The sequence below is a fragment of the Micropterus dolomieu genome, linkage group LG06 (genome assembly GCF_021292245.1).
Source record: "Micropterus dolomieu isolate WLL.071019.BEF.003 ecotype Adirondacks linkage group LG06, ASM2129224v1, whole genome shotgun sequence".
Taxonomy (NCBI): Eukaryota; Metazoa; Chordata; class Actinopteri; order Centrarchiformes; family Centrarchidae; genus Micropterus; species Micropterus dolomieu.
In genome coordinates, this window is record NC_060155.1 from 22,535,708 (window position 1) to 22,546,392 (window position 10,685).

At 39.2% G+C, this 10,685-nt stretch overlaps 1 protein-coding gene across 2 annotated transcripts in view; it reads right to left on the reverse strand.

Annotated features, from left to right (window-relative positions):
- Window positions 1–9,436, reverse strand: part of LOC123972609 (WW domain-containing adapter protein with coiled-coil-like) — a 14,603-nt gene extending 5,167 nt beyond the window's left edge. Inside the window, exons 1-11 of one of the 2 annotated variants that reach the window (XM_046052153.1) lie at window positions 9,107–9,433; window positions 8,611–8,644; window positions 7,356–7,545; window positions 6,769–6,860; window positions 4,947–5,062; window positions 3,576–3,673; window positions 3,099–3,383; window positions 1,876–1,992; window positions 1,180–1,328; window positions 866–957; window positions 176–359 (exon numbers count right to left, since the gene is read on the reverse strand). In XM_046052153.1, coding sequence (XP_045908109.1) covers window positions 176–359; window positions 866–957; window positions 1,180–1,328; window positions 1,876–1,992; window positions 3,099–3,383; window positions 3,576–3,673; window positions 4,947–5,062; window positions 6,769–6,860; window positions 7,356–7,545; window positions 8,611–8,644; window positions 9,107–9,147 — 1,398 coding nt within the window. In that variant the 5' untranslated portion in view covers window positions 9,148–9,433. Of the gene's footprint in view, window positions 1–94; window positions 360–865; window positions 958–1,179; window positions 1,329–1,875; window positions 1,993–3,098; window positions 3,384–3,575; window positions 3,674–4,946; window positions 5,063–6,768; window positions 6,861–7,355; window positions 7,546–8,610; window positions 8,645–9,106 lie in introns of those variants that run through there. The other variant, XM_046052152.1, reaches the window with a different exon arrangement.
- Window positions 9,437–10,685: the final 1,249 nt, after the last annotated feature.

Genomic DNA, 10,685 nt, shown 5'->3' on the forward strand with positions numbered 1-10,685 from the left:
GTATGTAGTATACATTACGTACTGCGTTCGGCGGAAGTATATAGTAGACGGGTCCAAATCCAGCCAGAAACTCTATATTTCTGCCAGCAGCCCGATGAAGCTGTACTGCTCACACACTATAAAACAAACTACCAACTCTCTCCACTGCTCTGTAACATAAAACCCCGGACGGTACCTGTTTCTCAGTGTTCTCTGAAGGCCATCCTTGTATATGTCTGATGAGGTTCTCATCGAAATGAGCTGCCAGGGTGGGAGTGAAGGAGCCGGGGGCATCGGCCTGGGTTTGGCTGGTGCTGCTGGAGGGGACATGTGGCAACGCAGCGCCAGACATGTTTGATCCCGTGCACAGAATCTCCTGGCTGGTGGATCGAGATAAATGATTAACTTTGTGTAGAGGGCAGTTTCCCCAATGATGGAATACTGACCTTTAGTCAGGGATACTGAAGATTATTCAGTCTATACAATTTATTTGTACTCATTTATTTTGATGAAAAATTGGGTGAACAAGCAACCTCACATATGTATTTTTTAACTTAACTGCCATGATAAGTCCAAATAAGGACTTATATCTGTATATCAAAAAAAGATAATTAATTTCTAGTCCAGCATTTTTAAAACTGGATATGCATTTCTGTATTAGTAAGCCTCCACATTGGATATATGCAGCAAGAAATTACTTTCCAGAAAATGTTACTCTAGATACACAGCGTTCTTTTGAACTACTTTTTACCAACACGCTGTGTTTTTGTAATTCAGGTCTTGTCCTTTAGCTGTGTGAAGACATTCTTGGTTTGTTTGCTCTACCTTTGAGCAATCCATCATCACAAAAAAAAAAAAAAAAAAAAGGTGTTGAAGTGACTTCTACCTTCTTTGCTGGAGAGTTCTGGGGTCTTCTGGACGCTTCTCTGGGGTCTGAGACACGGGGACTGATCCTTGTTTAGCTGAAGGCATACTGCCCTGAATAGGTAAGAACAGACGAAAAAAAGAGAAGAAAAAAAAATTTAGAATGAAAACTAAAAGGGCATGCAGAAGAAAAACTGACAGAAAAGATGTCACAGGTGTGGACAGTCATAACAATGTGGAGAGGAGAGCTAGAAAGAGTGAGTCATGAGGAAAGGGAAATACTCTTCCATTCTTCAAATCTGACTTGTCTTTTTTAGCTTTGGTTCTGCGACTCACCCTTGTTTGTAAGGATATGTTGCTGCCAGGATGCACGCCAAGAAGGGATTTCTGGTTGCTCTGCGGCGTGCCGTTCCGTGGCGAGACGTACGGCCGTGGTGATGATGCATCCGACGTCAGAGAGACGGGGGACTGACTGGAGTGCTGGGCTGAAACAGGAAGACATAGAACCAATACGGTTAGCCTCAATGAATATCAAGACTCAACACTGGCGGTATTATCCTCATGGACAGCCAAAGTCTGCAGTCATTTCCATGCTTGGAGTGGGAAACAGCATGAATAATCAGTATCAAGCCAATCAAAAGGCTATGGTCATGGAAAATGGCTTTCAGGGTCAACAAGTTCAACTTTCTGGCACACTTGTTGCAACTGCTACGCAACACATCCTCTGTTCGAGCAGCAGAAGGCCCATTGAAATACATGACAGATTGTTAAACCACACAGCTATAGTCAATGTGAAAACCCCTTAAGCGATATACACCGTTGACTTGCATAAAAATGTGCAGAATTTCAAATTACTGAAGGTCAGTGACAACAAATTGGGTTTTACACTCTCTTTAAAAAAACTGATGTGTGGGGACAGGGAGAGCAGGATCCTTAAATATAATAAAAAATAAATAAAGCACAAAAAAAATAAAAAATAAAATGGAAATTAGTTTCTGTAGCAGATGGTGTGAAACAGCGAGGAGGCCGTACCTTGGTTGGCGTGCTGAGCAGCTGAGAGCAGAGCAGTGACGTTGAAAGCAGGTCCAGCAGTGAGGAGCTTATGAAGCACAGACCGCAAGGAAGCTTGGGTAACAGCAGCTGCCAAGACTGGAGGGAGGAAAGAGGACATGTACACACACACACACACACACACACACAGGTGGGTGAGCAAGAAAACACACAACAGGTGAGTGCACAAACACGCACAGTTCGAAAACACAGTTAAGATAAGAAACAAAATCAGTGGAAACATTCATGTTAATGTCATTTTACGAGCAAATATTTAGGGGGGCGAACACCAAGCACACGTTTTGTCATGTTCACACAGAACGGTAAGAAATTAAATCATAAATGACAAGTGAACGCCCATGTTAGGAACAGCACAACACAGTCACCCTTTAAAACCAGGATCAAAACACACACACACACAGAGATAAGGGATGGAAAGACATCCTTTTGCCGTACACGCATTAACAGTTAGGTTCACAGCTGTGTGAACACAAGCTACCATACGAGCCTGGATTTAAAGAACACCTCCCTTTTTCCAACACCCGTTTATGGAAAAAGACTTTTCGAAGCAACAACACACTTTCATATTAGTCCTGTTACAAAGGTGTCTCCGATGAGGACTCTTAGCCCATGGAAAGTCCTCATCCTGGAAGCATTTCCTCTCAGAGTGAAAGAAAATAAATCACGTACCCCCTCACACAAAACACACACGCTCTCCTGTCAGACACTTGAAAGCAATCTGAATTATTTCCTCCGGCAATTAGCATTTATATTTTTGAGCTCGTCATCTGTAACGGTGGTAATTCTTGGCTGCTTTACGGATGATTCAATCCACGGTCCGTTTCTGCACTAAAGACGTTTATTTATTTATTTATTTCCTCCGAGGCATTAGAACACGTGACACTCCTGTGGGTTAAATTGGGCTTAACCAACTAAAGACACACCACTATTAGCTGACTTGAAAACACTTGCTAGCTTAGCAACAATAGGACAGTTCTTGGGGGTAAATTGTCTAAATGGCATTTCTAGTCTTTCAAACTACTCAAGGTGCTTTTACACTACAGCCACCCCCATTCATACACCGGTGGTTATCTTACCAAAGGAACCCACTCATGTTGTTACATTACATTGTTACATTTGCCACTATTTGTAGGAAAATGCAATTGAATGAATGAATTGGAAGAATCATCATCTCATTCCCTCACCCTCATTGAGTTTAGCCATGTCCATACTGCCGTTGTTCATCTGCAGAGTAGCCTGAAGCGCTGGGAGGAGCTGATGCAGGAGGGCTGGGTCCTGCAACAGTGCTGGTGATGGGGACTGGACAGACTGAGGCACCTGCCCCGAAGAGGAAGAAGAGGAGGAGGAGGAGGACATGGTGCAGGGGGTGGAACCTAAAGCGCCAGGAGCAGAGTTTAGGCTCTGAGAAGAAGAGGAAGAGGAGGAATGGCCAGAGTTGGATGCTGTGGACTGGTCCCCTGGTGTGGTCTCTGGAGACGAGCAGAGCAGGAGGTCACAGCATTGCTTTACACAAGATCTAATAATTTCTCAAGGTATAATTGTTCAGCAGACAAAGTCAGTAAATGCAGTTAAAACCACCCTCTATATCTTAAACATTTCTCTACAAAATAATTGTCAGAAGCTAGCCACAAAGTTGGAGAGGGTGACTAATTCTGCTTTACTTGTTGTGGCTTTGTCCTGCAAGGCCTCTTGTCTATAGTCCATGTCCCTGGGGAAACTGTTCGCTGCCATTTTGACTGGGTCTTTCTGTCGTTGTTCCCTGAAGCAGATTAAGCAGAAAGCAACAGTGACAATGTGCAGGATGCCGGCTGCAGTTAGACTGTACCCTGAGTTAATGATATTCTATTAAGACTGGTGCACTGCGTGATCTCGTAATGTATGACTTTGCATGAGAATGAGAATGCCGATTGCTGTTTCAGGTGAAAAATTGAGTAGTCTTTGAGTGCAGGGCTCCACGCTAAGCTTTTCTACAAGCAGCACGCGTGCTACTAAATGAAAATATTTAGGAGCACACAAAGAAATTTAGGAGCAGTGAAAAATGTTCAAGAAACACAGAGTTTACTAACAAATAATTTATTTTATACATATTTATGTGCAATTACAATGAGAAAACCAGTGGAGGGGACTATGGAAGTTAAGACCCTGGTATCTGGGTACTCGGTATGGGCCTTAAATATTGTCAAAGCTTTTTTCAATATTGAGACAGATTGTGTTTTTTTTTTTGTGTTTTTTTTTTAAATATGACACACTGATATCAGCTTTTCAAACACTGATTAGTCATGAGAGAAAACACTTGTAACAGAAAACTCTTCTCTGATTGGTGCACTGTGGCTTGTGACACTTGTAGTTTTTGAACAAGGGACAGATGCAAGACACACCAGCACCATCTACATAACATACACCACATTTTTTGTAAACAACAGAACGGAACAATATTTACAACAATCACTTTAGTAAAACTGACAGAACAAGAGGAACGTGTTGCTCTCAGGAGGAGCCTTCTAAAAGGAGCACATATTGGCAACAATGGCACGATCATCCTGACTCAACCTACATCTGTCCACTGCAGATGCACCTGGATGAGTAACTAGTATAAATGAGCGTATTAGTATAATGTTACTATATTCATTATAATTTCAAATAATAGTGTGTGTGTGTGTTATATATATATAAAAGAATTCCAGTTGGACAACACAGCATTTTCATTTTAGTGGGTTGTTTTTGATTATTAAATCCCTGTGCAAGAAAAGCAGTCTACATTGGTCTCTAGTTTGTTAATGCTGAGTGATAATTTGTCAATAATCATAAGAATTCATGCATAACAACGTTTGAAAGTTTGCTGTAGCACGTCAAACTTTTTTTTAAAGTCCCGGGGATATAGGTTGGTTTCAGTTTTTACTCCGATATTGTGCTTATAAATAATGTTTCGGGTTTGTACACATCTATTTTTCGGGGCATTTGCAAGGGAAATGGTCGCACTAGAGAGCCCTGTTTCAGTGTATGGGTTTGTAATTTAATTTAAGCGGGCTTGCCTCTCCAACAGGTCCTTGGGCTTCTCCCACTGGGAGACCTCAGTTCTACAGTTGTAGTAGTACTTCTTCCCTGAGGAGCTGATGTGTTCTGTCCAGTCATCTGCTGGGTCCTGGTGCTGACAGACATAACACATTAGATATTACAGAGGCTAAGGGAAATTATGAGAAGTTACAAAGTACAACTGAAAAAGATGCGAGCTGACTGCAGACTTTTACACTTACATTTTCTGTGATAGAGTAACTATTTTTTTTACTATATGAAAGTGAGTGGACGTTAGCAACAACGCATTTAAAAATCTGAAACACTATAGCACAAAAAAATAATAAAATCAGCAGCAATGTTATGTAATGATTTGCAGGTAAATGGGCTTATGTGTGCTCAATTACTGAGATCTTTCTGATGTAATTTGGGGATTTCAACAGTGACCATTACATGAGACAATGCAACGGTATCCCTTCATCTGAATAAAGTATACATAGGACTATGTTTCTTTAGTAAGTAAACTTCCCTTACTTTCCACCCTCAATAATGGATAAGGGCTTTCCAGACTGGATAGGAGCTGGTATGTCTAATATTAATGATCATGTATATACTGACAATTCCAGGAAGAGAATGGACTTTGCCTCGTCCTGTTTTCCAGAGGAGGCTTCAACACCAATAACAGCATATTTCATGCTTTCTCTCTTGCAATTTTTTTTTGATGGCCTTAATTAAGATTAATATGGCAGTAACAGTACAATTTAGGAGGATATTGATATTACTACAAACAAAGGGGATGTGATCTGACATTGACTAATTTACATTTACTCATTTGGCAGTTGCTTTTATTCAAAGTGACTTGCATTTGAGGAACAACATACAAGCATCAACAAAGCATCAATACAGCAAGAAAAGGCACAAAAAAGGGTTTTAATCGCATGAATTGCAGTTTTTAAGAACTAAGGTAAGGTGAACAGAACATAATGTAACATAATGTCCCATATAAAAACAATTGTGGTTCTAATTCTTTTTATTATGGTAATACAATATCATGGAAGAATCTAATGTATCTGAAATGTTTGACACTCAAAACTTCAGGGCATTAAATAGCAACGGTTTTTGACAACTGCAAGCAGCTAATGGCTAATCAAACTGTTCAGGGCTTGAAAACCTAACAATAGAGCAGAGAATGATAGGAGGCCACAATTATCTGTAGGCCTAACGCAATCTTGCTAAACCTGAACTGCAGAGCACCCGTGTCTCTTATTGTGCGCCTCTGGATTTATTCTCCTCTCATCTCTCTCATGGTGGATGCACAAAGGTGAACAAATGAGGCTACATGTTTGTCTCTTGCTTGTAGAAAACCGTAAACCGTACTGTGTATGCACATGCAAGTTTTACATTGGTAAACATTTTTGTTTGGTTGACCTGTGATGATGTTGACTTTTACATATGCACCACTCTCCACTGTCTATAACAGTATAGAACAACACCACTGGGTTACAATACCATTTTAACACATGGACTGTATTCATTATGCTGATACATGAGTGTCAGTCAGTTTCAAATCACACAATGTTAAATATTGAGTATCCAGCTTTACTGCTCAGTCCAACCAGGGAAGTAATCAGATAATTTAATATTTTTAGGAATTAAGTCTGAAATCTAATCAGACCATTTACTCTATAATGGGAGTCTGTTACATAAATATGAAGTTTCAATCAAGCACCGAGAGAGAGATGCCTCTACATAATGTCCGCATACCACGTACCAAAGTAGTATGACAGGAATTTCTACAGGAAATGTTGAGGCTACATAATCAGATAACACAGGTCGTCTTACCCTGTCTGCAGGCTTGCTCTGAGTCGCATGCGAGTCGGAGCCATGGTGGGAGCTGTTGTTGTGAGAGTTCTCCTGAGGAGAGCCGCTGGTCCCTGCAACAAAGTCATTTATCAAGTAAGAGAAAATAAAACAATGTCCTGCAGAGGGACTGAATCTTCACTGAGGGCTGCTACTAAACAAGAAACGCTGTGTTTGAGGTCTGCATTATTTTTTATTTATCTGTAATACCCATTTTGTGATCTGATGACAGTGAGATGACAAAATAATTTTAAGCTTAATTTGGTTCTCCATGACAGTTTCTAGGATGGTGTTTTGCCTTTCATCAGACTCTAGTCTGCAGCCATGAATCCTCAAAACACGACTATGAAAAAAAAAAAAAAAAAAAAAAGAGCATGTCAGATCTACACAAAAACAATGCAAAATTTAAGCTTGAAGACAGTGATATTATAAGACTATATTTGTTGGCCCGTTAACAAAAACTGATTGCAGTAAGCTGTGGCTGAGAGCCATTAGATTGCCTGTAGCGACAGTCATCTGATGTTTTCTGTGCAACTGACGGTATTGCAGGCCACCAGAGCCGGGCTTACCATTTTTTCCTCTAACTGCGTGAGAGGCTTTTGGCTTGCCATGTCCTGTGCTGTCTCCATGTCTGCTGACAGGACTTTCGTCTGAGCGCCGCAGCATCTTGTAAGGGGGTGTGGGGTCTGATGAGCCATCACGCACCTTGTCGTAACGGTGTAGGCTGCTGGACTGGCTCTTTGGCTGAGATTTATGGGTCTAGATTGAATAAAACATGGCAGGAAGACTTGTTGAGATGTGTACTCAAGCTTATACTGATGTCATTTTCTTCATGCAGCTGATACCATCATTAACTTTTCTGGAAATCAATAGTGTATAGTGCATTAAGCAGGAAGACCATTGAGACGAATGGCACAGTGAAAACAGAATTGATATCCTCAAAAATAAATTTTTTGACTCGTGGAGCACAAGATGTTTGATTCAACTAAATTAGTTTATAGAACATCACTTACAAAAGAAACAAATCTACAAGGACTACACTGACTGCATCATAAAATTAGCTTCTTTATAGGCAAGGGGTTGCGGAAAATATTTGTGAAAAATAAAATTCAGTTTTTATGAGGCCATTTTTTTGTTTTTAGGACCAAGATGTCTTCTAAACTGAAGAGTTGAAGTATACCATTAGACAGATGGAGTTGATTTTCTACAAACTCAAGAAACGGTGGCTGGCTAATTTAGTCCTTTCTTTGAATAAAAGAAAGAATTTTCTTTGAATAAAATATCACCTGTGTGAACTGAGTGTCTTGAATTTGAGTGTCTCTGTTTTACAGCATTTGTTGAATGTAGCATGAACCCAGTAAAAGGTATCAGTGTTTGGTTATGTTTAAGAGTACTACACTGGTGTACAAATTTGTTCCACATTGACAAATCAACACAACATGACTTTAAGACCAAATGTACCAAACTTTACAAGAGCAGTATCCAAACTGGCCATAGCCATACTTCCAATGGAAGGTTTTGTAATAGCCCTGTAGATTAATGAAATTAAGATAGTTTATATTATTCCACAGTATTATCAGTATTTATTTTGTGCCTATTATTATTATTAATATTATTATTATTATTATTATGTGTCAATATTATTGGGCGTTAAACTGGAGGTAAATTAGTGAGAACTGACTCACACCATAGATTTAAAAATGTAAGTTTGAGTATGGTTGCTGTATCTCCAACTTAGTAACATACAGATTTCAGTGAATCATTTGGAAAAATACTACACCTCGATTAGCGACGTTAGTGGAGAGTAATGACAGGTGCCCGTACCTGATAGGATTGTGAATCCCTTCTGTCGTTGCACCTGTGAAGACACACAGAACAAACATTATTGTAGGACAGTTAGCACTTTTAACGGTTAGGTTAGTTTCTTACCTTGGCAACACACTTTTTACAGATCTGGCTTATTAGCTGCTGTTAGCTAAGTTAGCTTGATTTGCCACCTTAGCAACAGCTGTTTTGCACATTATGTTACTAGTAGAAAATAACCGATATTTCAAATATATTGTACATAATCTGCCTTATATAAGCAGTGTTTGCCATAACTTGTTATTTAGCCAACGTTATGTTAGTCGATTAACGTTAGCCGACTTACAGGAAATATCCCCCATAGCTAATTGCTGGCAAACTGTTAACGCTAACAGTTAGCTGGTAGCACTGATGGCTAACGGATACACGCAAACATCAAACAACCTACCTACAAATCAAAACACTAGATAAACCCTCCGAATAGTATTTAAAATGTTCAGGTTAGTGCTTGATTTACCCATCGCTGACTCTTGTTGGTTTCCTTGCATACATCACCATCAAGGCCGTGGTGATGTATGTATGTGTGTGAGGGGGAACCGTGGCCTCCTGTCTGTCTGCTCTCACAGTTCTCTTTTCTTCAGCTTCCTGATATCTTGACTAAGCCTGTTCTACCAAACGGATACCTACAAGCCGTGCACGGAGCACCAGCACTGCATAGCGGGTGGTCGTTATTATAAACCACCCTCAGTGCATCATCTGGCATGTAGTTACGGTACGCGCTTGATTTGGCCGATGTTGCTCAGCGAAAAGCAGCCGAGTCAGGAGGAAACGGATAAGACGGACTCCTCGCTAATGCTTAGCTAGGATAAAGATGTTCCGGTTTTACCTTTCAAATTAAAGGTGCTATTATCGAACATGTTACAAGACAAATACAATGAAGAAAAACAGGGAAAAAATGTAGAATGTAAACTTGTTTAAATTGCAGAGTAGAGTTGCCACAGTTGGAAAACAAAGTATATTCCTTATATGGTGAGAAAACAATACAGTGTTGGGGAGTAACTAGTAACATGTGGTTTAGTTAGGTACTTAATTTAATTACCAAATAAGTGTAACTGTAACTCTGTTATAGTTACTTGGAAAAATATGTTAATAAATTAATTATATAAATGTTCATGATTATATCTGAATATTTTCTGTAAAAAGATATGTTGAATAATATTAATTTTGTTGCTTTGCATGTGCACATTAACGTGTACTTTTGTCTTCCTTTTGCCATTTCCAGTCATGGCAGTTTTGTAAAGTTTGATGCTGTTCTGATGCTTTTGATTGGTTCTCATGTTTGAATTTGCAGTGTCACCTAAATTCCCTCTTAAGCTGTCTTTTGAAAATGGTAAACAGTTGAAAACTCATTCGAATTCATAAGAAATTTAGAAAAGTAATGAAAAATATTCAGAAATTAAAGTTTTTGATCTACAGTCAAAATAATCTGATATTTTCTGAATATAAAGTGGTAAATTTATAAGAAAGAAACTCAAATTGTGTATGAGCCAATTGAAAGCATGAATTTAGTTATAAATGTATGCAGTTTTTCCCCAATTCCCCAGTTTTTGGTCTTTGAACAGAAGCAATATCTCATAATACTGGTTGGTGAATAGGTTATGTGATGGCTGCTATTATCAATAATGGCATACCCTTCTTTTAATCGAGTAGGCTGCAGAACCTTTAATAACACAAACACATCCTTTTTTCTTGTAAATGTGTGACTTTATGATCTCAGAGAATTTTAATAGTTTTGTTATCATAAATTTACCACTTTAATCTCAGAGAGTATTCTAGTTTGTTTCTTGAAATAGTTTTTTTAACCTTCAATGGCCCTAATACGCCTACTTTTGCTGAAGGCACAAGTGGCAACCATTTGCCATAAGAAAAAAATATATATATTGATGTTGATATATGGAAATTAATGGTCTCTTTACATGGAAAAGCAGGAAGAGAAAAACTGCACTAATATCTAGTTATAACGACAAATGTGAGCTTGTTCTGACTGTGGGGGTTTAAAGTTTGCGCTGTTATTTTGAAGGTAGTAGCTTCGTTTC